Raw genomic sequence first — 27483 nt, 5'->3', positions numbered from 1 at the left:
GTGAGAGCAGAGTTTATTGAAGATATAGATAGAGGGGATACAGATGGAGAGTCTAGGACACTTGGAATGGAATAGGAGGATGAGCCTTGTCTTTACTTGGGGCCTGAGGTTTTTATTTAGGATGGGGGTCTGGCATACGTGTCCTCTCAGGCATCCAGGAACTGGTCAAAACAAGGATGAGGGCTCAGGTGTCTTTCATAAGTCACTTATGCCCTGAAGCTAGGGGTCTTGGTTTCAAGGGGTCTGGAGTCAGTGGTCTTGGAAAATGTACAGGACAACCTCACTCAGTCACTCCTTAGGTGTTATCTATTTTGCTGGAAGGCTCCAGAAAAAATCATTAACTCCTTGACCTTTATAAGTCATACGTTGTCATTACTATAAGCCATGTGTAGGGCAGGAGTACAGGTCCTAACAAGAACAGAAGTAGGAAAAGGGGGAAAAAAAGCAGTTTTTTTCAGTTTCCCTGTCTCATTACCGTGAAGTATCATAATTTCTTCCCCACAGTTGAGACAGCATTCACAATATTGTCCCTTGTCCTTCTCCACCCTCTCTATGTGTGACATACAAATAAAACAAGTGGAGCACAGATTGTGTACTTTATATGGAGGGGCCATCCTCCATCAGCCTGCCTGTAATTTCTTGCTTGTCTGCCTTTTCTCTAGGTTGTCAGATGAAATGTCTCAGCGGTTGTCCTGAGACAATTCAGCCCCAGCTCAATGTCCAGGACTGGATGCTCCTTTTGCTCAGCATGCCTAGCTGATTCCAATTCCAATTGTGAGACTAATTCTCAGCCTTGACAAAAGCAGAAAACTAGAATCTCTATTGAGAGGCTTTAAGATGGTGGCTGGAGATAGGATCTCCACATTTAGCAAATAGAAATATAAAGCACCCAGTAAATTTGAATTTCAGATGAGCAAGAGATTATTTTTGAGTATAAGTATACTTATACTCTTGTTTGAGAGATACCACAGCTGATGGTAAACTGCGGTATTGGTGAGCACAGTAACAGAGCATTTTGGTGAGGAGAGCTGAGCAGTGTACCAGGTCAAGACCAATTCAGAGTGATCAGGACATGGAGGTTCTGCTCTGGCAATTCCCCTTGACCTGGTAGCTGAACATAGTTGCTTTAAGGGACAGCAATCAAAGTAGCAAAGGCCAAGTGGAAATTTAAAAGTATAAGCTACATTGTGTTCTAAGCAGGTCAATGGTGCAACACATGGCCCTAGGGACTGGTCGGAGGACTCCATGTTTTAGTGATGTCCAGGATATTGGCTTCCTGTGGGTAGATTTCATCCTTTTTCTTGCATTCCTGCAACAGTTTTTATTGAGCATCTGTTATGAGCTAGGCATTAAATAGTTGCTACTGATATAATAGTAAACCAATAAAGATCCAATTCTTGCCTTCCAATGAAAATACTTGTGTGATGTCCCTTTTTAAATTGTTCTTTTTTCCTCCATTGTAAAATTCCTCCTGACCAATAAATCACTGATTGTGAACAAGCCTCGGGCTATTTGTCTGTTGCAACAGTGGCTATGAAGTCCTGCATCACATTTCCAAAGTATTGCCTCAGTCATTCCCTTGGGGACAAGAGATCATGGTATAAAAGGTGGTTGATCCTGTCAACCGATATTGCAGCAGGTAAAAAACTGATAGCACAGGTCCAGTTTCAGGGGCTGACAGGAGGGTTTAGGAACACTCCAAGGATAAATTCTTTGCCACATGTTTCACAGGCGATACAATTCTTCTATCACATTTGAATTCAAATTTTGATTTAAGCACTTAAGCAGTGCTTTCTTCTATGCTATTTATAAAATATAAGTGTCAAGGTTCATGCTTGGAGGTTTTGAAGATCAGAGGGAAAGAGTAAAATGCCAGAAACACTTGAGTTTTGGGAATTGACAAACTACCGAGAGCTTTATCCTGAGAAAGTAATTCAATTGAAAACAAAAAGCTATGAATGTGCTACTTGCAAAACTATAATATTAAAAAGTAGACAATCATACAAATGTCCAACAATATTGAGTTCATTTTATTGCATCCCTGGATAATAATTAATACTGTCTAGATAGAGAAAAGCACTTATGATAGACTAAAAGGAGCAAAACTCAAAAACTGGATACTACAATTCTATGTAAGCCATTTAAATGAATATATAAAATTCATGTGTTTATAGAAATGCACAATAATAAAGTAGTACTTCAGATAGCAAATAGAGACTTTTCCTTTACTGTTATTTATATATTTCCATAAAGTGTAAAGGAGTTTAAAAAGAAAAATATGAGGTGGGGGAAAAAGCTGAATGACTACATGTTTTTGTTAGGATTAGGATATTTTAAGTTGCAAGTTACAGAAGATGTAACTCCACATGGTGTGGTTTTTTTTGAGATTTTATTTATTTATTCATGAGAGACACAGAGAGAGAAAGAGAAACAGAGACAGAGACACAGGCAGTGGGAGAAGCAGGCTCCATGCAGGGAGCCTGATGTGGGACTTGATCCCAGGACTTCTGGATCACACCCTGGGCCGAAGGCAGGTGTCAAACCGCTGAGCCACCCAGGGATTCCCCCCTCTCCACATGGTTTTAAAAAATAAAGGGAACTGGGGAGCCTGGGTGGTTCAGTCAGTTAAGCATCTGACTTTTGATTTCACCTGGGGTCATGTTCTCAGGGTCCTGGGAATGAGCCTGGGTCAGGCACTGTGCTTGGTGCAGAGTCTCTTTGGGGTTCTTTCACCCCTTCTCCCTCCACCCCTCCCCCTACTCACACTCTCTGTTTCTCTCTAAAATAAATAAATAACCTCTTTAAAAAAATAAAAGGGACTTTTGGCTCCTCTAACTGTGAAGTCCAGACGTAGTGTAAGCTTCAGGTACAGTTTGCTCAGGGCTCTGACTTCATTTCTCTGTGCCTCTCTCAGGTCTGCCCTCCCCAGAGGGTAGGCTTCATCCTTGGACTGGCTTTCCTTCTAGTCCCAAGATAGGAGAAGTGAAGCTACAGGCTTCCTCTTTAATATCTTTATTCAATCTAGAGGAGAGGAAGCACCATCACTGCTTTGGAATCCTCACTTCATTCTAATTGGGTCCCTAGCATTCCAGAGGCTGGCTTTTGTTTTGAAAAATTATTGTGATTAGAAAGGACAGGACTACCCTGATTGGTTGATACAAATTAAGTCCCACCCCTAGAGCTGGGGGTAGTTTGTGCCTACCCAAAGAGCTTGGAGGTGTCTGGCTTACATATTGAGTGAGAAAGCTGTGTTCATCAAACCATGTATGTGCACAAGAGTGTCATGTAAAGCTGGGATGTGAGTTAGAAGGCAGTTAAAAGTTTGATAAATACATCATGCCTTGGTTACATACTTTAAGTGTCCCCCCTTCCCTTCCGAAATTATCTCAGCCATCACAGGGAGAAATTCCAGATGAATTAGAGATAAAAGTATAAATCAACTAGGAGAAAACATTGGAGAATATATTTGTCAATTCGTGTGTATCTGTGTGTATGTATGTGTAATTTTGGAGTAAAGAATATATATTTTTTAAATATTTTATTTATTTATTCATGAGAGACAGACAGAGAGAGAGAGAGGCAGAGGCAGAGGGAGAAGCAGGGTCCAGGCAGGGAGACTGACGTGGGACTCAATCCAGGATCCCCAGGATCAGGCCCTGGGCTAAAGTCGGCGCTAAACTGCTGAGCCACCTGGGCTGCCCAAGAATATCTTTTTAAATATGATTTTTGTGCTCGCTTTGGCAGCACATATACTAAAATTAAATATGATTTTTAAGGGTGCCTGAGTGGCTTAGTTGGTTAGGTGTCTGGCTTTGGCCCTGGCCACGATCCCAGGGTCCTGGGATTGAGTCTCACATTGGGTTCCTTGCTCTGTCTGCCACTCTCCCTGCTTGTGCTCTCTCTCTGTCAAATAAATAAATATAATCTTTAAAAATAAGATTTTTTAAAGGGGATCCCTGGGTGGCTCAGCAGTTTGGCGCCTGCCTTTGGCCCAGGGTGCGATCCTGGAGTCCCGGGATCGAGTCTCACGTCGGGCTCCCTGCATGAAGCCTGCTTCTCCCTCTGCCTGTGTCTCTGCCTCTCTCTTTCTCTCTATGTCTATAATAAATAAATAAATAAATAAATAAATAAATAAATAAATAAATAAATAAATAAATATTTTTAAAGCCACAAAAGAAAAGCCTGATAAATGTATTTCAGAATTTAAAATTTCTGTATGACAAAGATGCCATGAGCCAAGTTAACACATATGTGACATACAGAAGAACATATTTGGAATTCATGTCAGAGACAAAGGTTTAATATTCAGACTGTGATAGAGAATGTCTATTTTTCCTTTTGGTAATAACAGCCTACCAAGTGTTAGTAGAACACATGGCAGCACAGCCAGAGACTACATTTCTCAGCTCCCCTTTGGCCATGTGACTAAGTTCCTGTGTGTGTGTGTGTGGGGGGGGGTCGGGAAGGTGGGGGTGTGTGTGTGGAATCTGACCAAGAAAAGCTAAGTGTAACTTACAAGCTCTATTCTCAAGGATAAACAGCCTTTCTTTCCTTTCCTTCTTCCCTTTTCTCGGGGGCTCAAAGGTGGTGACCTTGGGGCACGGACACCACCCTAGTGCTGTGTTTCCAAAGTGTGCACAAGGTGCCGTGGGGTACCACAGCGAACTCATAGGGGTGCTGAACGATAGCTAACAGTTTGAGGAAGTAAGGCTACATCTATGTTGTGCATGAAATGACAGCTTGAACCAGTTCACATTTTCAATGTTAGACTATTAAATTCCCAATAGCGCATCTTTGAGAAGATGGATTTATTTTTTATTTTTTTTTAATTTATTTATGATAGTCACACACAGAGAGAAAGAGAGGCAGAGACACAGGCAGAGGGAGAAGCAGGCTCCATGCACCAGGAGCCCGACGTGGGACTCGATCCTGGGTCTCCAGGATCGTGCCGTGGGCCAAAGGCAGGCGCCAAACCGCTGCGCCACCCAGGGATCCCGAGAAGATGGATTTAGAAAGCAATTGCTACTGGAGTATCTATATTGATAGATATGAGAAATCTATCTAGAAGAAATAGAGAAGGGTGATTTCCAGTCTGATTTTAAAGTTTGATCAACTGTGCCAGGAGCATGAAGTTGTTAGAACATAAATATTTGGAACGCCTGAGTGGCTCAGCGGTTGAGTATCTGCCCCTGGCTCAGGGCATGATCCGCGGTCTCAGGATTGAGTCCCACATCAGGCTCCCTGCCTGGAGCCTGCTTCTCCTCTGCCTACATCTCTGCCTTTCTTTCTGTGTGTCTTTCATTAATAAATAAATAAAATCTGGGATCCCTGGGTGGCGCAGCGGTTTGGCGCCTGCCTTTGGCCCAGGGCGCGATCCTGGAGACCCGGGATCGAATCCCACGTCAGGCTCCCGGTGCATGGAGCCTGTTTCTTCCTCTGCCTGTGTCTCTGCCTCTTTCTCTCTCTCTCTCTCTCTCTATCATAAATAAATAAAAATTAAAAAAAATAAAATCTTTTTAAAAAAACATAAATATTTATTAAGTTGTTTAGAGCTCATCATTTAATATATGGGACTGTTGGATATTTCTTTTGGCTGAGGAGCTTTGTGGAAAAAATATTTTAAAATAAAGATGTTATTTATTTATTTATTTGAGAGAGAGCACAAGCAAGGAAGAGAGAGAGAAACAGGCTCCCCACTGAGCAGGGAGCCCAATGTGGGGCTCAATCCCAAGACCCTGGGATCATGAACTGAGCCAAATTCTTAACTGACAAAGCCATCCAGGTGCCACTGTGGAAAAATTTATAAGGCACTTAAGGGTGCTATGTACAGAAAAAGTTTGGGAATCTGTGCCTAGTGGTGGAGAACAGGATAGAAAGAATCTGGGTCTTTGTGTGATCTTGTGGATCTCCTGAAACAGAACTGCCTACTGCTGCTGGACTGCCACCTACCTCTGGATTATAGACATCTTTCCTATCTAAGCCATTATTTTTGGGAGTCTCTCTATTACAACAGCATACAGACATGGTAGGTGTGCCGCCTATATTCCCACAGCCCACATAGAGGCCACCTGCAGATGGTTCCTGTACGTTGATGGTTTTCTGAGTCTCTGCCCGAGAGGGTACTCTGCTAGGGGCTGCGTTGGCCTTTTCTGGCAGGCCAGAAAGACTAGGGAATCACTGCCCCAGGAGTGGTTGGGTGAAGACCCCTGCTGCTTTGTCCCTCATTGTAATAATTCTGAGGCACAGCCTATGGAGTCTCTTAGAGGATCCCTGGTGGGACTTGAGCCCCAGATGCCCACCTCTACTCATCAACATCTGCTTTCTTGGCTTTCTACTCTTTTCTCACCAATCTCTCAACATATTTCTTGGGGATGTCTCCAAAAACAAACCACTCATATCCAATCCTTGTCTTGGAGTTTGCTTTGTGTGTGCATGTGTGCGTATGTGTGTGCGTGTGTGTGTGTGTGTTTCCCTAAACCAAAAGCAGCAACTAGCCTGTACTTTAAGAAATACATAAAATACATAAACAAGTATTACCAAGCAACAAGAAAATCATAAACAACTCAAATAAAAATGGCAAAGGATAATTTAAGCAATTCACAATAGAGGAAAGATTATTGGCTAACAAATACATAAGCTATTCATCACTAGAAACTGGACAGTGGTAATTAAGATAGCCCAGCACAGTAATTGAGAACACCAACTGATTCTTAGCCCAATGGTCTGAGTTTGAGTTGTGGCTCTAATACTTTCCAGTTCCCTAAGAAAATTTAACTTTTCTGTGCCTCTGTTTCCTCATCTGTAAAAGTGGCATAATAATACTCCTTATCTCACTGAGTTCCTATAAAGGTTAAATTATAAATGCTTAAATTTTTTTAAGTCCTTAGCACAGTACCTTGGAACACAGGAATCCCTAAGAAAATGTTTGTTAAGCAAGTAAATAAAATGTCATTTCATCTATTAGAATGGTAAATATTAAAGGAACTCATCTTTTAAATGTTGGTAAGGGTTTGGAGAGACAGACACTCTCAGACATTTGTGGCTGAAGAGCAATTTAATAGTATTTATTAAAATTAAAATGCCTACATATTCTTTAGCCCAGGCATTCTAGTCCATGTAGCTGCTCTAGAAAAACATAGCTACTTGTATGTAATGAACCTCATTTAGGCATTTCCACTGCAGCAATGTTTGTAATAGCAAAAACTGAAATGAACCTAAATGTTGAGTCATAAAACAGTTATACTGCAAACTGGAGGCCCTTGGCCTAAACCTGTCATGCGAATATGTTCTGCTTAGCTCGAACAGTGTTTTATTTATTTTTTTTTTTAATTTTTTTTTTAAATTTATTTATTTATGATAGTCACAGAGAGAGAGAGAGAGAGAGAGAGGCGCAGAGACACAGGCAGAGGGAGAAGCAGGCTCCATGCACCGGGAGCCCGACGTGGGATTCGATCCCGGGTCTCCAGGATCACGCCCCGGGCCAAAGGCAGGCACCAAACCGCTGCGCCACCCAGGGATCCCTCGAACAGTGTTTTAAAATCTTGGAGTAGTTGCCAACAGTACAGAAATTAGATTTATGTTATAAAAGTCCAGGTTCCAAATACTCTTAAAACACTGGCATTCAAAGGGCATTTGGGTGGCACAGAAGGTTGAGGATTTGACTCGTGTTTTCAGCTCAGGTCGTGACCTCAGGGTCCTGGGATTGAACCTTATATCAAGCTCTGTACTCAGCGCTGAGTCTACCTGAGATTCTCTCTCCTTCTGCCCCCCCCCCCCAATAAATCTTTAAAACACTAGGACACCTAGGTGGCTCAGTCAGTTAAGTGTCTGCCTTTGGCTCAGGTCATGATTTCAGGGTCCTGGGATCCAGCCCTGTATTGGGCTCCTGACTCAGCAGGGAGTCTGCTTCTCCCTTTGCTCCTTCCCTGACCCCAGCTCGTGTTCTTGCTCTCTCTCTTCTTCACTCTCTTTCTCAAATAAATAAAAATCTTAAAAAAAAAAACAAAACACCTCACTGGAATTCAAGTTAAGAATCCTTTGGTCTGGGCAGCCCCCATGGCTCAGCGGTTTAGCACCGCCTACAGCCCAGGGTGTGATCCTGGAGACCCGGGATTGAATCCCACGTCGAGCTCCCTGCATGGAGCCTGCTTCTTCCTCTGCCTGTGTCTCTGCCTCTCTCTTTCTCTCTCTCTCTCCTCTCTGTGTATTCTCATGAATAAATAAATAAAAACTTTAAAAATGTATTTAAAAAAAAGAATCCTTTGGTCTGCATAAATAGCTATTTCTGCTTATAACAAAATACACTTGCTCTACTTGTCACTTTATTTACTACCTGCAGAGCCCCTGTACACAAAGGAAGGTGGGACCCTGGCAGATGAGTTATGGCTCAGCTATGTAATGAAATATCTATAATGAGGTAAATACAAAGCAGTAGGTACACACATGGAAAGATCATCAAGATTGAAAAGAGAATAAAAAAACAAAAAAGGAAGATGGAGGACCATTATGTATAATGCCATTTCTGTAAACAACAGTGAACTATATACTTATTTATAAACATTGGGTACTCAATATATATGTGTTGAATTCACATATTTATGAATATGGGACACCTGGGTGGCTCAGCAGTTGAGCGTCTGCCTTTGGCTCAGGGCGTGATCCTGGAGTCTCAAGATCAAGTCCCGCATCAGGCTCTCCTTCTGCCTATGTCTTTGCCTCTCTCTGTGTCTCTCATGAATAAATAAAATATTTTTTAAAAAAAGTATTTATGAATAAATATCTAAAAGAATTTTGGGAGGTACATACCTCCCAAATAAATGATTAATTTTGTCTAGGGACTGGGATTTGGGGGCAGTGTTCAAGGAACAGTTTTGTATAGTTTGGTTGTTTTTTTTTTTTTACATGAACATAGCATTGTATTTCTTGTGTAAATTTTAAATAATTAAAGACAACCCAGGGCAGCCCGGGTGGCTCAGCGGTTTAGTGCCGCCTTCTGCCCAGGGTGTGATCCTGGAGACCCGGGATCGAGTCCCACATCAGGCTCCCTGCATGGAGTCTGCTTCTCCCTCTGCCTGTGTCTCTGCTGCGCTCTCTCTCTCTCTGTCTCTCATTAATAATATATATATCTTAAAAAAAAGAACCCAGCGCAAAATGCTATAGGTGATCAAACCAAGATTCAAAGTTAAGTCTCCACTGAAACCATCCCGAGGAAAATGAATGGGGATAAAAATATAGTTCTGCATTGATGAGCCAAAAAAAGGAACCCCAAATACTTAACTACCAGCTCAGAATTAATCAGCAGGGTGATGAGTCAGCTGGAGAAACTGATGCGATGCAGCCCACTCCGGACACGGGATGACCTTCCATCCCTAACCAGTATTCCCCCCGCGGCAATCACGGCTTCTGATTTGCAGGTTTTGTTTTCTCAGTTCTGTGTCCAGGAGCTCATGAAGGCTTTGCACACCATGTACCAGAAGGCGCCCCGCCTGTAAGTTTCTTAAAAAGGAAAAAGAAAAGGAATCGAGAAGCTGGGGTAGGTAGAGAAGAGCCTGAAAGCTAGCGTTTGGAGATCAGACAGTCCCCCCTCAAAGGGAGGACAGGCTTGACAGCTCTTCAGAGGCATCAAGAATAGACTACTGGTCTCCGCGGATTCAGAGGGGTTCGGAGCAAAGGGACACCCCACAGGGGCCTTCTCGATGCTATGTTTGGAAGCAGCTCTTTCCACCCCCGGACCAACTATCCTTAAACAGACTTCCTTCTTATCCTCCAGGTTTGTAGTCAAGCAATTGTCACTGTTCCCAGGGGCAGGACGTTCAGAGCTGTTTTGAGACAGCAGGAGCAAAGACACGGGGACGGTTCGGACAGATCCCAGTGGGGCGACTGGCACAAAGCAAAGCTAGTCCTGCCCATCGCGAAGACACGGCAGAGGCACCCCTAAGTGTACCCGCCATGGGTCAGCCGGGGTCCCCGCGTGGCTGGGCTCTACTCGGCGCGCTTCACAACACCCGCACTGGCTTAGGAGCGTCTTTTTCTAAGATATCTGGCAATAGTATTGCAAAGCGCGATTTTTCCGTCCCTCAAACCCGACCTCCTCTTCTGGAGGAGCCAAGGCGGGCAGCTAGTGACAACCCCCCCAGAAAAGCAAACAAACGCCAGGAGCAAGCCCGCCCCCAGCAGCTGCCCGCTGGACCGCACTTCCGCCGGAAGTCGGCTTGGCTGCCGGCGCCCGGAGTGAGGTCACAGGCCCGCCGGAAGTCTAGAGAAGCTCCTTGAAGGCGCCGCCTGGGTGCGACTGGCCGTTGGCCCATTCCGGCGGTAAGGCCGCCTTTGAGGGTTTTTTGATACGAGTTGGCCCAGGGGCGTCTGTCTCCTTGTCTAATCCGCCCTTCCACCGTGTGTGTGTGTGTGTGTGTGTGTGGTCGCAGGCCCACCTCCACCCTGCTACCCACCGTATCCCCTTTGCGCCGTCTGCACCCCGCCTCCCACTCAGGGTCCCGGCCCCCGGGGAGAGCTTCGGCCAGGCCCACCCGCCGGGACCCTCGGAGAGTGCAGCCTCGGAAAGGCATTCTGTCCGGTGGCCAGAGTGGACACCTTAGGGATTAGGGATAGGACCCGGGATCCGAGGGTACTGGCTTATTCTTCCCAATTAACTTTTCCTGCCAAAGTCGTATAACCCGGTTCACCCCGCTGGATCGCAACACCCCCTCGCGCGGGGGCGGGGGGGGAATCTCAACATTTCAAGTTATTTTCCACCATTTATACCGCCTTTGACTCCCACCCTGTTTTATTATGTGAGTGCTTTATCGATGTCTCTGCAGCGAGATCCAGCCTTCTAGGAGAACCATGCCTCCTGCAGCTTTGGGTGCCACCTGTTGTGCCAGGCACATGCCGCTGCCCAAGAGGAGATGCTGTTTGAATTCTCCTTGAATATTGAGAGAAGGAATGCCCTAGCTGCCAGTAGAAAATTATCCAAACGAGAACTACATAAGCCGGGGACCCTGAATCACCTCGTGAGAATTGCTCTTCTTTGTTTCCTCTGTCTTATCTTGTGAATAGTTTGTAGTTTGGTTATCTTAGGTGGAAGTCCGGGCCTGAATCATATCTGCTAAGGCCAAAAGTAACCTTTTCCAGTTAATACAAGCCTGTGTGTTGACTCTAGTCCCCGTGGGTGAGCCACGATTGTTGTGGGAGTGAGTCCTGGGACTGCCACTAGGGGATGCTTGTACCAGTAGCATGGTCAGTAGATTCTTTTGGGGTACATTCGGTAGCAATATCTATGCAAGTTTATATTTAAGTACAAAGATGATTTGTTATGGGTAGGAGGGAAGATGTATGCATTTTGCATATTCCCCCCCGCCTTTTTTTTTTGTAATTTGCAGGCAGGAGATGCCCTAAATAAATCATAGTGGTTTGATTAGGAAATTCTTTTTTTGATTAGGAAATTCTTGAAGGAGAGGGAGCTCTGGACCATCTGGGAGGCCTCAGCAGTGCGTGCATAAGTGCTGATGAATTGTTTTGGGAGCCATTTATGGAGCTGATGTCTGAGAATATGCGCGATGGAATATATCCCTCAATAGTAGTCACACTCTTTCTGTTTCTTTGTAGCCTCAGGATGGACTTCTTGGTTCTCTTCTTGTTCTACCTGGTTTTGGTGCTGATCGGTGTTGTTACAGTATGCATCTGCTCAAAAACCCATTACCTGAAAGGTGTAGTCAGAGGAGGAGCACAGGTAACGACGATTCTTGGAGACACTGGATTTTCACTACTACCAATCTAAAAGGCTCACCAGTTCCCTGATGAAACAAAAAGGAGATGCCATGTTTATTCATTTGTTCACTTCACTTATGGCAGCTATGTAATTTTTGAAAGTTTCTGGGTTTTGTTGCTTTTGAAAGTAATCTTGTGATGTTGCTTTGAGAGAAGATAACATTCTTAAGGTTGGCTATTTTTCTCTGGATTTGATGCCTGTAGTTGGGCATGGATGTGAACAGTGTCTGCATGGAGGGGCTGGATGGGTGGAACAGGGAGCTGTATGATTAAGGAGCTGAGCATCAGGCTGCCCACACTCCTTCAAGGATCAAAGTGAGCAAAGTTGAGGTCATCAACCTTTGGGAAGGGGTTGACTTGGGGGGTAACCTGGGCTAATGCCCAGTGATTACAGATGGACTTGAACCTAGGATTGAACCCAAAGCAGGAAAGGAGTGGAGTTCACATTAACATTACCTAATCCAGCTCCTCTGCTCTCCTTCCTTTGCCTGAAGACCCTGACATGGTGTTTTCTCTGGAGTTAGGTGAAAACAGAGGAGCTGGCATTAGAGAAAGACCAGCTGAGGGAAGCCCTGCATTTTATTCTCTCTTAAATCTCTTCTCTGCCCATATGCAGAAGTGCAAATCACCAAATATCACCAGCTGAAAGTGAAGCATCTAATTTGGGAGTGGGGAATGACAAATGACAATGAATTCTTTTTTGTTTTAGATAATTTCCTGTATAATTCCAAAATGCCTTCAGAGAGCTATGCCAAAATTGCTTCATTACCTCTTCCGTACACGGTATTTATATTTCAGAGTTTAAATACTATCTTCTTTTCGGGGCATCCAGATGGCTCATTGGTTAAGCATCTGACTCTTGGTTTCAGCTCAGGTCATGATCTTGGGGTCCTGAGATTGAGCCCCAAGTTGGACTCTGTGCTAAGCACAGGGTCTGCTTAAGATTCTCTCCCTCTGCCCCTCCCGTTGCCCCCCCACCCCGCAATAAGTACATAAAATCTTAAAAAAAATACTATCTTCTTTCCTGGTTTGATTTTTAATTGTTGCTGTCCTCTAGCTTCAGGAAGCTCCTTGTTGGTTTCCAGCCATGGTTTGGGGAAGGAGGCTGGAAAGGATCAAGAGTCCTAGGTTCAGGACCTCTCCTCATAATCTGCCTTTTATTTCTGGAGTTTTCACTGAAATATTTAGAGTGGCAATATATTGCATGCATTTCTGTGAAGAGATATATCCTGATACCTCAATTCCTAATAAAGATAATAAGGGTGCCTGGGTGGCCCAGACAGTGGAGCCATCCACCTCTTGATTTTGGTTCAGGTCATCATCTCAGGGTCATGGGATTAAGCCCTGCTTTGAGCTCCACACTTAGCGTGGAGTCTGCTTGAGAGTCTCTCTCCCTCTGCCCCTTCCCCTGGTCTCACACTCTCCCTAAATAACTAAAATCCTAAAAAAAAAAAGTTGATAATAATAGATAGCATCTATTGAGTACTAAGTCTTGCTAGGTACTATGAGAATTGTCTCACATTGTCTCTTATGTAATTCTTGCTATTATCTCAAGCTCAAAAGACGTGGTTGGCTCTGGGTTCAGGTTAGTATTATATGATTTCTTTATGAAGAAGGCCCTGTGAACAAGCCATGTACCCGTTTCCTTTCAGAAACCACACCTTCATTATCCTGCACCTCATCTTGCAAGGGATGGTTTACAGTGAATACACCTGGGAAATATTTGGCTACTGTCGAGAGCTGGAGTTCTCCTTGTGTTACCTTCTTCTGCCCTATTTTCTGCTGATTATAAACCTGGTGTTTTTCACTCTCAGCTGTGTAAGTGACCCTGGTAAGTTGAAGCTTTCAGTATGGAGACTGGTGAGAATCAACCTTACTCTTGCAGTGCTACAGACTAGTGAGGCCTCCGGGGACTTCGTAAAAGATAAGATATGTAGTGTTTTCATGATCTTTTTTTTTCATTGTGATTGTCTTCTGATTTTATTTTTTTTCTTCTATGATTCATGGATTATTTAGAACTGCTTAAAATTTTCCATATACTTTTTTAGTTTATTTTTTGGTACTTCACTAGTAATTGTGTTATATAGAGAGTTTTTGGTCTGTATGGCTCTGTTTCTTTTACAATTTTTTTTTAAAGATTTTATTTATTTATTCATAGAGACAGAGAGAGAGAGAGAGGCAGAGACACAGGCAGAGGGAGAAGCAGGCATCATACAGGGAGCCTGATGTGGGACTCAATCCAGGGTTTCCAGGATCAAGCCCTGGGCTGCAGGTGGCGCTAAACCGCTGCACCACCAGGGCTGCCCCTCTTTTACAAATTTTATTGCATCATATCCAGTTATGTGTTATTTTTGTAAATGACCTGTGGGCTTGAAAGAGTGTGTATTTGGGCAGCCTCGGTGGCGCAGCAGTTTAGCGCCGCCTGCAACCCACGGTGTGATCCTGGAGACCCGAGATTGAGTCCCATGTCGGGCTCCCTGCGTAGAGCCTGCTTCTCCCTCTGCCTGTGTCTCTGCCTCTCTCTCTCGCTCTGTATCTCTCATGAGTAAATAAAATAAAAGGTCTTTAAAAAAAAAAAAGATAAAACACAACAATAACATTAAAAAAAGAAAGAGTGTGTATTTTCTAGTTCTTGGTGTAGACAGCATGTGAGTCCATTAGATCAAGTTTGTTAATTATGTTCAAATCTTTTATATTTGTATTAATTTTTTTGGTTGCTCAGTTACTGAGAAGTATGTTATCTCATTTTGTTATTCAACTTTTTTTTTTTAAAGATTTTATTTATTTATTCATGAGAGACAGAGAGAGAGAGAGAGAAGCAGAGACATAGGCAGAGGGAAAAGCAGGCTCCACGCAGGGAGCCCAATGTAGGACTCAATCCCAGATCCGGGGATCATGCCCTGAGCCAAAGGCATATGCTCAACTGCTGAGCCACCCAGGCGTCCCATGTTATCTCATTTTTTTTTTTTTTAATTTTTTTTTTTATTTATTTATGATAGGCACACAGTGAGAGAGAGAGAGAGAGGCAGAGACACAGGCAGAGGGAGAAGCAGGCTCCATGCACCGGGAGCCCGACGTGGGACTCGATCCCGGGTCTCCAGGATCGCGCCCTGGGCCAAAGGCAGGCGCCAAACCACTGCGCCACCCAGGGATCCCTGTTATCTCATTTTGATGATAGATTTGAGGTTTCTTCTGGCAGTCAGTTTTGACTTTACTTATTTTGAAGCTGTTGTATATGTGCGTATGTGTGTGTAGGTATATATAATATATATTTTTATATTATATGCATTCAAGTTTAGAATTGCTATTCCTTTTTCCTTGAATATTTTTTTATAATAAATCTATTTTTTATTGGTGTTCAATTTACCAACATACAGAATAACACCCAGTTCTCATCCCGTCAAGTGCCCCCCCCCAGTGCCCGTCACCCATTCACCCCCACCCCCCACCCTCCTCCCCTTCCACCACCCCTAGTTCGTTTCCCAAAGTTAGGAGTCTTTATGTTCTGTCTCCCTTTCTGATATTTCCCACACATTTCTTCTCCCTTCCCTTATATTCCCTTTCACTATTATTTATATTCCCCAAATGAATGAGAACATATAATGTTTGTCCTTCTCTGATTGACTTACTTCACTCAGCATAATACCCTCCAGTTCCATCCACGTTGAAGCAAATGGTGGGTATTTGTCTCTTTGTTACTAGTATTGTTCTTTGTTCTTTTTTTGTCTGATATTAATATTATTACACTTTTATTTTTTTAAGAGGGGGAGAGGGAGAGAGAGAATCTTAAGCAAACTCCATGTTGAGTGTGAAGCCCAATGCAGAGCTCAGTCTCACGACTCTGAGATCATGACCTGAGCCAAGATCAGGAGTCATATGCTTAACTGACTGAGCCACCCAGGTGCCCCTTACCCTTTTTTTGGGGATTTTGGGGATTGATATTTGCTTGGTATCTTTTTTCCATGCCTTTACTTTTAAGCTTTCCTGTCCTTGAAGCACCAAGTGTCCATCAACTGGTGAATAGGTAAATGTGATGTGCCTTCTCCATGGAACAGTATTCTGTAACGGGAAGGAATGAAGGAGTGATATATGTTAGAACTTAGAGGAACCTTGGAAAACTATGCTAAATGAAAGAAGCCAGATACAAAAGACCACAAGTTGTATGATTCCATTTATATGAAATATTCAAACAAGGCAAATGCATGGAGACGGAAAGTAGATTAGTGATTGCCAAGAGCTAGGATTCAAGAGAAATGGGGTGACTGCTAAGGGGTTTCTTTTCTTTTCTTTTCTTTTCTTTTCTTTCTTTCTTTTCTTTCTTTCTTTTTCTTTCTTTTCTTTCTTTCTTTTCTTTTTCTTTCTTCTCTTTTCTTTTCTTTTCTTTTTTTTTAAAGATTTTATTTAGGGCAGCCCGGGTGGCTTAGTGGTTTAGTGCTGCCTTCAGCCCAGGGCGTGATCCTAGAGACTGGGATCGAGTCCCATGTCGGGCTTCCTTTGTGGAGCCTGCTTCTCCCTCTGCCTGTCTCTGCCTCTCTCTCTCTCTCTCTTTGTTTCTCTCATGAATAAATAAATAAAATCTTTTTTTTAAGAGTAAAGTTTTTTTTTAAGATTTTAAGTTTTTTTTAAGATTTTTAAAGATTTTTTTAAGATAAAAATCTTAAAAAAAAGGACTTTATTTATTTGAGAGAGAGAGACCTCAAGTGAGGAGAGTGGGAGGAGCAGAGAGAGAGGGAGAAGCATACTCTCTGTAGAGCAGGGAGCCCTGAGGAGGAGCCCAGTGTGGAACTTGACCCCAGGATCCTGGGATCATGACTTGAACTGAAGGTGGGCACTTAACCAACTGAGCCACCCAAGCACCCCTAAGGGCTTTCTTTTTAAAGCGATAAACATGTTCTAAAATTGATTGTGGGGGATCCCTGGGTGGCTCAGTGGTTTAGCTCCTGCCTTTGGCCCAGGGCGCGATCCCGGAGTCCCGGGATCGAGTCCTGCATCGGGCTCCTGGCATGGAGCCTGCTTCTCCCTCTGCCTGTGTCTGCCCCTCTCTCTCTCTGTGTGTCTATCATGAATAAATAAATAAAATCTTAAAAAAAAATAAAATAAAAAAATAAAATTGATTGTGATGATCGTCGTATAACTCTGTGAGTATACTAAAAACTGTTGAATTGTGTACTTTAAATGGGTGAATTGGGTTTATGAATTGTATCTCAGTAAAGCTATTTATTTTATTTTATTTACTTATTTTTTTAGCTATTTATTTTAAAGTGAGTTATTTAGAATGTTAAATATAGAAGTCTTAGTTGCACTTTGTCAGGACAGATTTTGTGAATGTTTAGTCAACCATATTGCTTGGAACTGATGTTTGTCCTTACTTTTTTCAGGTACCATAACGAAAGCAAATGAGTTACTGTTTCTTCAAGTTTATGAATTCGATGAAGTGATGTTCTTAAAGAATATGAAGTGCTCTACGTGCAATTTAAGGAAACCAGCACGATCCAAACACTGCAGTAAGTTTGGCTTTGATTGCTCCAGCTCTAGCCTTGCACAGCAAATACGTGGGCTTTCTCAGTAAGGGAATGTTACAGAAATCCAAAAGCAGGGCCCTTGGTCTCCCAGTATGGGACAGCCACTGCTTGTAGAGGCCAAATTGTTTCTTTCAGATGACTGGAGGTAAGTTCTTAATGTTCTTGTGTAATGCGCAGCTCAGCCCTGGGCAGAACAGCCCTTCCTTTGCCATGTGGTAGGGCATGTGGCCCAGCAGGAATTTCTGTGGGATGTTGTGTTTGCAGATTTTAGCCCTGGCAGAACCTACTCTTCTGGGGAATAGCCGAGATTCTAGACTAGTGCCATCCAACAAAAATATATCATGAGCCATATATGTGATTTAAATTTTCTAGTAGCCACATTACAAAAGTAAAATGAGGCAACATTGGATTTAATTATATATTTTATTTAACCTAACTTATCTAAAATATCATTTTAATGTGTAGTCAGTATAAAAAAATCATTCATGGGATAGTTTATGGTCTCTTTTTCATACTGTCTTTGAAAACTGACACATATTTTCCATTTACAGCACATCTCAATTGAGACACTAAATTTTCCTTGGAAATACTTGATCTGTATTTAGATTTCATAAAATTTGCTGTCGGAAGAGCAGATTCACATACCCAAGTTATTCTAGAAATTCTCAGAAGTTTTTTGGTTACTGAATCAGTACCAAAAAATTATTTCTGTTTAATACCCATGTAACAGTTCAACCTTTAAAAAAAAAAAGATTTTATTTATTTGAGAGAGAATGTGCATATGCTTACACAAGTGGGTGGAGGGGCAGAGAGAGAAGGATAAGCAGATTCCCCGCTTAGAGGGAGCCCAGTATGGGGCTTGACTCCAGGAGCCTGAGATCATGACCTGAGCTGAAGGCAGATGCTTAACCAACTGAGCCACATAGGTGCCTCAATAATTTGTCTTTATCTGAAGAATTGATTTGACTTTAAAGCCTCAGTTTTAAAATTCTGTCTGTCCGGGATCCCTGGGTGGCTCAGCGGTTTGGTGCCTGCCTTTGGCCCAGGGCGCAGTCCCGGAGTCCCGGGATCGAGTCCCGTGTCGGGCTCCTGGCATGGAGCCTGCTTCTCCCTCTGCCTGTGTCTCTGCCTCTCTCTCTCTCTCTCTCTCTCTCTCTCTCTCTCTCTCTGTGTCTATCATAAATAAATAAATTAATTAAAAAAAATCTGTTCAAGTTAAGTTCACTAACTCTTGTGTCATATCAGTATTACTCATGTTGAACTTAAAGGAGCATTGCATGAATTGAAGAACTCTAAATTTATCAATATCAACAGAATATTCTTCCAAATTTTTTCTTGTAGCCACATTTCAAGTGCTTAATACCCACCTGTGGCTCGTGGCTACTTTATTGGACACTGCGGTTTTAAGAGCTTGGTGACAGCAGCCACCATTTCTTCCAGCTCATACTGCCAGTAGTCAGTCTAAAAATCTCTGTAAGTGTGCTTTTTGTCTCATTTTTCATCAAGGACTAACTCAGTGTTGTTGCATTCTTGTTTCTGTGCAGGTGTTTGTAACAGGTGTGTGCACCGTTTTGACCACCACTGTGTTTGGGTGAACAACTGCATTGGAGCCTGGAACGCCAGGTACTTCCTCCTCTACCTCTTGACGTTGACAGCCTCAGCAGCCACCATGGCCATCGTGAGCACTGTGTTTCTGGTCCAGTTGGTGGTGTTGTCTGACTTGTATTTGGAAACTTACATTGATCACCTTGGACACTTCCAGGCTGTTGACATTTTCTTTCTTATTCAGGTAATTAATTCAGGTAGTTGTGTTGTGGGATGTGTTTCTGATATTAGGTTTCAAAATTGGAAAAAGGTCATTTTCCCAGTCAAAAGATGGAGCTATTCCTTTTTTAAAAGTCCATATATAGGGATCCCTGGGTGGCGTAGCGGTTTGGCGCCTGCCTTTGGCCCGGGGCGCGATCCTGGAGACCCGGGATCGAATCCCACGTCGGGCTCTCTGCATGGAGCCCGCTTCTCCCTCTGTCTGTGTCTCTGCCTCTCTGTCTCTCTCTCTCTCTCTGTGACTATCATGAATAAATAAATAAAATCTTTAAAAAAAAAAAAGTCAATATATAATTTAAAAAATTTTATTGGGGATCCCTGGGTGGCTCAGTGGTTTGGCACCTGCTTTTGGCCCAGGGCGCAATCCTGGAGTCCCGGGATCGAGTCCTGCGTTGGGTTCCCGGCATGGAGCCTGCTTCTCCCTCCTCCTGTGTCTCTGCCTCTCTCTCTCTCTCTCTCTATGTCTATCATGAATAAATAAATAAATCTTTAAAAAATAATAATAAAATAAAATAAAGTTTTTATTATTTATTTACTTAAGATTTTATTTATTATTTTAGATTAAGATAGAGAGAAAGAAAGCACCCTCAACACAGGACTCAGTCTCACAATCGTGAGATCATGACCTGAGCTGAAATCAAGAGTTGGATGCTTAACCAACTTAGTACTGAGACACTCCAATATATAATTTTTTAAATTGATATATAATATGTGTGCTATAAAATTCATCCTTTTTTTAAGTTTATTTATTTATTTTTTAGTAATCTTTACACTCAATGTGGGGTTTAAACTCATGACCCCAAGATCAAGAGTCATATGCTCTTCCTACTGAGTCAACCAGGTGCCCCTAAAATTCATCCTTTCAAAGTATAAGATCTAGTGGTTCAGAGTTGTGTAACCACCACCACCATTTAATTTCAGAACATTTCATCACCCAAGAAATAAACTCTTACCTATTACCAGTTACTCTCCACCCTTCTCTTTCCTTGTAACCACTAACTGGCTTTTTGTGTTTATGGATTTGCCTTTTCCGGGCATTTCACATAAATGTAGTTGGACATTTGTGGCCTTGGACTGGCTTCTTTTTCTTAGCATAATGTGTTCAAGGTTCATCCGTGTTGTAGCATGAATCAATATTTCACTCCTTTTGGAGGCTAAATAATATTCCACTGTGTAGATGTATACCACATTTTATTCATTTATTACTTATGGATATTTGAATGTTTTCACTTTTTATTTTTGAATAAGGGTGCTGTGAACATCTGTGTACAAGCTTTTGTGTGGATAGAGGTTTCCATTGCTCTTGAGTCATACCCAGGAGTAGAATTGCTAGGTCATATGGTCACTATACTTGTAGTCATTTGAGGAGCTGCCAGGTTGTTTTCCAAAGTATCTTCACCATTTTACATTCCTACCATCTGTATATGAAGGTTCCAACTTGTTATTATGTCTTTTTGATTAAAGTCATCCTAATGGATGTAAAGCGGTGCCCTTGTGAGTTGATTTGCACTTCCCTGTTGACTTAATAATGCTGAGCCTCTTTTTGTGTGTTTCTTAGCCACTTATATGTGTTCTTTGGAAAAGAAGATTTACAGGAGAAGCTCATTTTTTAATTGGGTTGTTTTCTTGTGTTGTAAGAATTCTTTGTATATCCTGGACACTTGACCCATCTCAGATGTAGGATTAGCAAGTATTTTTTCCCATTCTGTGGGTTTTTCATTTTTTGGATAGCTTTCTTTGAAACAAAAAAGTTCTGTATTTTAAGTTTAGGGTTTTTTGTTGTTGTTGTTGGTTATGCTTTGGTGTCATATGTAAGAATCTGTTGCCTGCTCCAAGGTCATGAAGATTTATACTTATGTATTCTTGTGTTTATATATTTAACTCTTACATTTAGGTCTTTGATCCTTTTTTGAGTCAATTTTTGTATGTTTTGTAGGGTTGGGCTCTCTCTTGATACTTTTAGTGTCCCAGCATCTATTGTTAAAGATACCCTTCTTTGTTCATTGAATTGTTTTGGCACCCTTGTCAAAAATTTATTTACAATAACATAGACTTCTTATAAAAACTCAAATCTTTTATATAGGCTTCTTATAAAAACTCAAATCTTTTATGGCTAAAAGATTTCTGTTGCATTTATGGGAAGTAGCTTATGAGCAGTCACTATTTTAGGTAACTGGTTGCTTCTGTTTGAGTGTTTTTTCTTTTTTAAAAAAAAAGATTTTATTTATTTATTTATTCCATTTTAAAGATAATAAAATACCATGAACAAGTGAGATGTAGTCCATGAATGCAAGTTTGGTTCAATATTAGGAAATTGATTAATGTTTTATATAGCATTATTAAATATAAAGAACAATGACGTGATTATTTCTCTAGATGCTGAAAAGCCTTTCACAGAATTCAACACTCATTCTATAAAAGCACTCAGATAATAAGAATTGAAGGATACTGTCTTTAAAAAAAAAAATTTATTTATCATTCATGAGAGACACAGGAGGGAAGCAGAGACTTAGGCAGAGGGAGAAGCAGGCTCTATGCAGGGAGCCCAATGTAGGACTTGATCCCGGAACTCCAGGATCATGCCCTGAGCTGAAGGCAGTCGCTTAACCACTGAGCCACCCAGGCATCCCAGGATACTGTCTTAATATGATAAAGTACACAGTCTTAAAGCTAGTTTTTTTAAAATTTATTTTGAAATAATTACAGATTTACAGGAGATTATAAAGAGGCACACAGGAAGTCTATACACTCTTTAGCCCCTCTTCCCATGCCAGCATCCCTATCCAGCACAAGGCCAAAACCAAGCAATTGACTTTGGCACAATCCCCAGGTCCAGTTAGATTTCACGAATTACATATGTGTTTATTGTAAGAATGTTTTATGTAAGAATCTGTTGCCTGGTGTGTGTATATAGCTCTGTGCAATTTGTCACATGTGCACAAATAACCCACCACTAGCATGCTCTATTATCCATCGCCACAGACTCCCTTGTGTTACCCTTTATAGCTACAGCTTCCTCTCCATATCCCTAATGCTTGGCACAACTACTCCCTTCTCCATCTCTGTTATAATGTTATTTCATGATCGTTACATAAATGGAATCATACAGTATCTTTTTGAAGTTGGTTTCTTCACTCAGTGCAATTTCCTTGAGGTTCATGAGAACAGTTGCATGGATCTAGGGTTCCTTTTTATTGCTGTATAGTAGTCCATGCTTTGTTTAACCATTCACCATTTGAAGGCCATCAGCTGCAAAAAGCGGCATTGAACATTCCCATTTACAAGTTCCTGTGTAATGATCTGTCTTCACTGTGATTGTTGGGTTGATGATAGGTCTATTTTAAGTCTTAGAAAGGACCACCATACTCTTTTTCAGAGTGGTTGTACCATTGTGCATCCTCACCAGTGATGGAGGAGGGACTGGTTTCTCTGCATCTTTGCCAGCACCTAATGTTATCACTATTTTTCATTTTAGCCATTCCGATAGATGTGTAGCAACAACCTCATCATTTCAACCTTGAGTAATTTTTATTCTTAAAATTTCTTTCAGTTATGAAGCAACTGGGTGGCTTAGTCCATTAAGCATCTGACTCTTGATTTCTGTTTGGGTTGTAATCTCAGGGTGGTGGGATCAAGCTGCATGTTGGGATCATAAATTGGAGATGTCATGTTGCTTTGCCCTTCAATATGTGAATGTGCATTCTTAAAGAATGTCACCTTAGGGATCCCTGGGTGGCGCAGCGGTTTGGCGCCTGCCTTTGGCCCAGGGCACGATCCTGGAGACCCAGGATCGAATCCCATGTCGGGCTCCCGGTGCATGGAGCCTGCATCTCCCTCTGCCTGTGTCTCTGCCTGTCTCTCTCTCTCTGTGTGTGACTATCATAAATAAATAAAAATTTATTAAAAAAAAAAAAAAAAAAGAATGTCACCTTAACTACAATTAGGTTATCTCACCTAAGAAAAGTAATAAATCTGTATAACAAACATAGAATATGTAGTAAATATATAATAAATCATCTAATCCATATTCAAATTTCCCTATTGTCTTTTTATTTCTTTTTTTTCAAAATTTTTTTTAAGAATTTATTTATTTATTCATGAGAGATATGGAGAGAGAGAGAGGAAGAGACACAGGCAGAGAGAGAAGCAGGCTGTAGGCAGGGAGCCCGCTTCTAGGATCAGGCCCTGAGCCAAAGGCAGACGCTCAACCGCTGAGCCACCCAGACATCTGTCAAATGTGTCTTTTATAGCTTTTTTACCTCTGTGAGCCAGAACCCACCTCATAGTTACTCTGCATTTGAATGTTCTCAGTCTCTCTAAAATAATGGCCCCAACCTTTTTTTGTGAAATTGACATTTAATAGCTGTCTTTTAGAATGTCCCTTGTTACAAATTTGCCTTTTTCCTACTTTTGTCAACTGATTTTTCTATATTCCTTAATATTAATGTGAACTGGAAGTTAGTTCTAGCGCCCTGCATAGACTCAGGTCAAGTATTTTTGGCAAGAATGTGTATTTCATATTGCTTCCCATCAGGTGGAACAGAGGACCAGTGACACCCAGCTGTCTCCATTGATGAAGTGTATTTTCCCCTTTGCAGTGGGTCATCTGTGTATATGTTTTTGTTTTTGTACTTAAGATTTTCTGTAGGATAGGTTCCAAAAAATATACATACTGGGTCAGAGATTATTAACATTTACAGATCTTTTGATTTTAATATAGTCAGATTGCTTTTTTAAAAACCTTCTGCTTAGAGTGATTTGTCCATGTTCATTTTGTTGCATCAGAGCAGGCACTGAGGATGCCCAGTGGTGGCGAGTGCTTCTAGTGTGGTAGGAAAATATGGTTTACTCTTTCTAAAAACTATTTCTTTTGTTGCTGTTGATTAGTTTTCTTGTTTGTCAATCATCTATAGATCTGCTTTTATGACTTATGTCCTTTAACTGTTTACCTATTTGATACTAATATTACTTTTTTTTAAAGATTTATTTATTTATGAGAGACAGACAGAGACAGAGACACAGGCAGAAGGAGAAGCAGGCTCCATGCAGGGAGCCTGACATGAGACTTGATCCCGGGACTCCAGGATCGTGTCCTGGGCCAAAGGCAGGTGCCAAACCGCTGAGCCACCCAGGGATCCCCCTAACATTACTTTTGATTTGAGATCATATAGTAATGATAGTTTATTCTTGTATTTGTTTTCATTTGTATATATATATTTTTTTTAAGATTTTATTTATTTATTCATAAGAGACACAGAGAGAAAGGCAGAGACACAGGCAGAGGGAGAAGCAGGCCCCATGCAGGAAGCCCGACCTGGGACTCGACTCCGGGTCTCCAGGATCACGTCCTGAGCTGAAGGCGGTGCTAAACCCCTGAGCCACCCGGGCTGCCCTGTGTATCCTTTTTTGTATTAAAAAATGCAGGGATCCCTGGGTGGCGCAGCAGTTTAGCGCCTGCCTTTGGCCCAGGGCACGATCCTGGAGACCCAGGATCGAATCCCATGTCAGGCTCCCGGTGCATGGTGCCTGCTTCTCCCTCTGCCTATGTCTCTGCCTCTCTCTCTCATTCTGTGTGACTATCATAAATAAATAAAAATTAAAAAATAAATAAATAAATAAAAAATGCAGAAATCCTTTCTTATCAAATCTCTTTTCTTTGTAACTTCAGTTAGAAGTTCTCTCGTTTCAAGAGATGCATCTGCTTTTACTTGTGACTTTCTTTTTTTTTAATATTTTTTTTAAATTTTTATTTATGATAGAGAGAGAGAGAGAGAGAGAGAGAGAGAGAGGCAGAGACATAGGCAGAGGGAGAAGCAGGCTCCATGCACCGGGAGCCTGACATGGGATTCGATCCCGGGTCTCCAGGATCGCGCCCTGGGCCAAAGGCAGGCGCCAAACCGCTGTGCCACCCAGGGATCCCTTTTTTTTATATATATATATATAATTTTTTTTAAATTTTTGTGACTTTCAAAAATATTGAACTCTTTCAAAATTCATTTTCTTTATTATAAAAAATAAATTCTAAAGATTCAAGCAGTCCAGAAACATTTAAAATGAAAAGGCAGAGAAACAGGGAAAGTGGGCATAGGGAGATACAAACTTATAGTTGAAAGATGAGTAAATCCTGGGGATTTGATGTATAGCCTGGTGACTAGTTTATAGTACGGTGCTGTAAACTGGAAAGTTGCTAAGAGAATGGGTTTTAGAAGTTCTCATCACACAAAAAAATTCTAACTATGTTTGGTGATAGGTGTATTGACCTTGTGATCATTTGCTGTATGTTACGTTGTACACTTTTAAACTTTCACAATGTCATGTCAATTATATTTCAATAAAGTTGGAGGGAGAAGCATAAAATTTAAAATCTCTTTAGAAAAAACAAAAAACTAAGGTCTCTAACCCCTCCCCTCCCCAGAGGCAACTATCTTTGTAGTTTGGTATACACATTTCAGGCGTTTTTCCTGTGTGTATACAGTCACACACCTTCATGGAGTCTGTTTTTGTTTTTTCCTGAATATGATCCCATTGTGAATCCTTGCCTCTTGTCTTTCGCATTGGCAGTATCTTACCAATGTCTTTTCCAGATGAGTACATGGAAATTGATCTCATTTTATTGGCTATTATTCCATAGTATGACTATCCTAGGGTTTTACTCTTCCTCATGGGTGGAATTTTTAACATGTTTCTTTTAGGAAGAAGGCCTGTTAAAATCACTACAGTGAATACTCTCATGCATGTATTTCTGTAGTCATATTGTGTTGAGAGAGAGATTGATCTCCTCTGTCCATCTGGACTTTATTTTGATGCATCAACTAAGATCTGTGTTTGTCTTTATTTTACAAATAGTTAACTGGCAAAGCACCATCTCCTGAGTATCCTTTCCCTTTTCCTTCCATTACAGATTTCATTTATCTTACTTGACTCTCGTACAGACCCGGGTTTCCTCTTGGGCTGTCAGTGCCATTTATAGTTGTTTGGGGTTTGGTGGGTCAGATGTGTATGGAGGTGGATGAGTTGGGTGAGCAGCTCACACTTGTCCATGTAACGCGCCAGGGCTGGGAGGTGCTTACTTACTTGTGTCACAGCCTAGCTGCCTAACATGCTGTTTCTTCTTTGCCTCCAGTACCTGTTTCTGACCTTCCCGAGGATTATCTTCATGCTGGGCTTTGTCATGATGCTGAGCTTCCTCCTGGGGGGCTACCTGTGCTTTATTTTGTACCTGGCTGCCACCAACCAGACCACTAACGAGTGGCACAATGGTGACCGGGCTTGGTGCCATCATTGCCGCCATGTGACCCGGCCCCTATCAGCAGATACCCAGGTCAACCGGAACATTCACTCCCATGGGCTTTGGAGCAACCTTGGAGAGGTCTTCCTACCTGCCACTGCACCTTATGAGAGAAAGAAGAACTGAGAATGGGAAGTGTTACTGCCATTTAAATATAGTATACATTTATTTATACATATAGATACTTTGTAAGCATTAGTGTGGTGTTTTTTTGGTTTTGGGGGTCTTTTTTTCTGGCTTCTGAATGTTTATAAATCGGCTTTAAGTGGTTAAGGAGAAGAGAAAACTAGTGTTTACTGAGTGCCTAATCCTTATAGGACCATGCTAGATCCGGTGGTAGAAATCCCCCTTGCTCATCCTCTGTTCCTTCAGCCTGTTGGAATGGAGTATATTTGAAGTCCTGGTGCCAGCGGAATCAAAGAGGACGTCCCAGAGGTTCTGGTTAACCGTGGTCTTCCACTAGAGACTCTAGGTTTCTGACAGGAGGGGTCTGTACTGTGTCCCCTGGTGTGCAGGAGAGTCTCAGTGACTTGGGGTTGTGCCTGGCTGTACTCTTTTTGATGGCCTTTCCACCTCTCCCAAGGAGAAAGGCCTTGGCTTTTCATCTCCTTAATCCGACCTAGCACTCTCACCCAGGCCCTCCCTTGAGCCAGCATGGGCCCAGTCTTGTGCTTGTCCCCTGCCTGCCCTCAGTCACTGGCCTCTTGTGGCCCTGATCAAGTCTTATATGCCCTGTTTTTAAAATCCAAACTAACACCCAGAGCCCCACCCCGCCACTGCCTCGTTAATTCAGTGCAGAGATGGATGCAGAAGAGATCCATAGAAAGTGCTGAGAGCTTTTAGGAGGGGAGAGTTTTTAGGAGCAGGATGCCTAAGATTGCCATGGCCGGCCGTACTGGAGGGGATTGGGGAAGGGGGAACTCGTGACAAGAACTTGGAGGCTGGGGGTCAGGAGGCATCATTTGTCACCGCAGCCCCAAGAGTTCCAGACTAGACAATCTTTGACGCGGCCTGCTGAGGCCTGAGCTATGTCCCAGCCCCAGCGAGCCCGTCCTACAGGTGGAAAAGCGCGGTGAAATAAAT

General features: G+C 42.1%; 1 protein-coding gene across 1 annotated transcript; it reads left to right on the top strand.

Moving 5' to 3' along the window:
* The first annotated feature begins 10239 nt into the window (after positions 1–10239).
* ZDHHC4 (zinc finger DHHC-type palmitoyltransferase 4) lies at positions 10240–26580 on the top strand. The gene is made up of 8 exons (XM_055340576.1): positions 10240–10314; positions 10818–11009; positions 11605–11728; positions 12476–12549; positions 13419–13597; positions 17145–17270; positions 18833–19077; positions 26236–26580. The coding sequence occupies exons 3-8, from the start codon at positions 11612–11614 to the stop codon at positions 26524–26526; spliced, it is 1032 nt and encodes a 343-aa protein (XP_055196551.1). The 5' UTR covers positions 10240–10314; positions 10818–11009; positions 11605–11611; the 3' UTR covers positions 26527–26580.
* The last annotated feature ends 903 nt before the right edge of the window (positions 26581–27483 follow it).

Source organism: Nyctereutes procyonoides, unplaced genomic scaffold, assembly GCF_905146905.1.
Source record: "Nyctereutes procyonoides isolate TBG_1078 unplaced genomic scaffold, NYPRO_anot_genome, whole genome shotgun sequence".
Classification (NCBI taxonomy): domain Eukaryota; kingdom Metazoa; phylum Chordata; class Mammalia; order Carnivora; family Canidae; genus Nyctereutes; species Nyctereutes procyonoides.
The sequence above is the reverse complement of the archived record's forward strand: the minus strand, read 5'-3'. Positions and strand labels throughout refer to the sequence as shown.

What these genes read in the sequence shown, in the direction of transcription:
- ZDHHC4 (XM_055340576.1), top strand. Translation starts at nt 11,612, where the DNA reads ATGGACTTCTTGGTTCTCTTCTTGTTCTACCTGGTTTTGGTGCTGATC. An exon ending in CATTACCTCTTCCGTACACG is followed by an intron (nt 12,550 to 13,418) that starts GTATTTATATTT and finishes GTTTCCTTTCAG; the next exon opens with AAACCACACCTTCATTATCC. An exon ending in ACATTTTCTTTCTTATTCAG is followed by an intron (nt 19,078 to 26,235) that starts GTAATTAATTCA and finishes CTTTGCCTCCAG; the next exon opens with TACCTGTTTCTGACCTTCCC.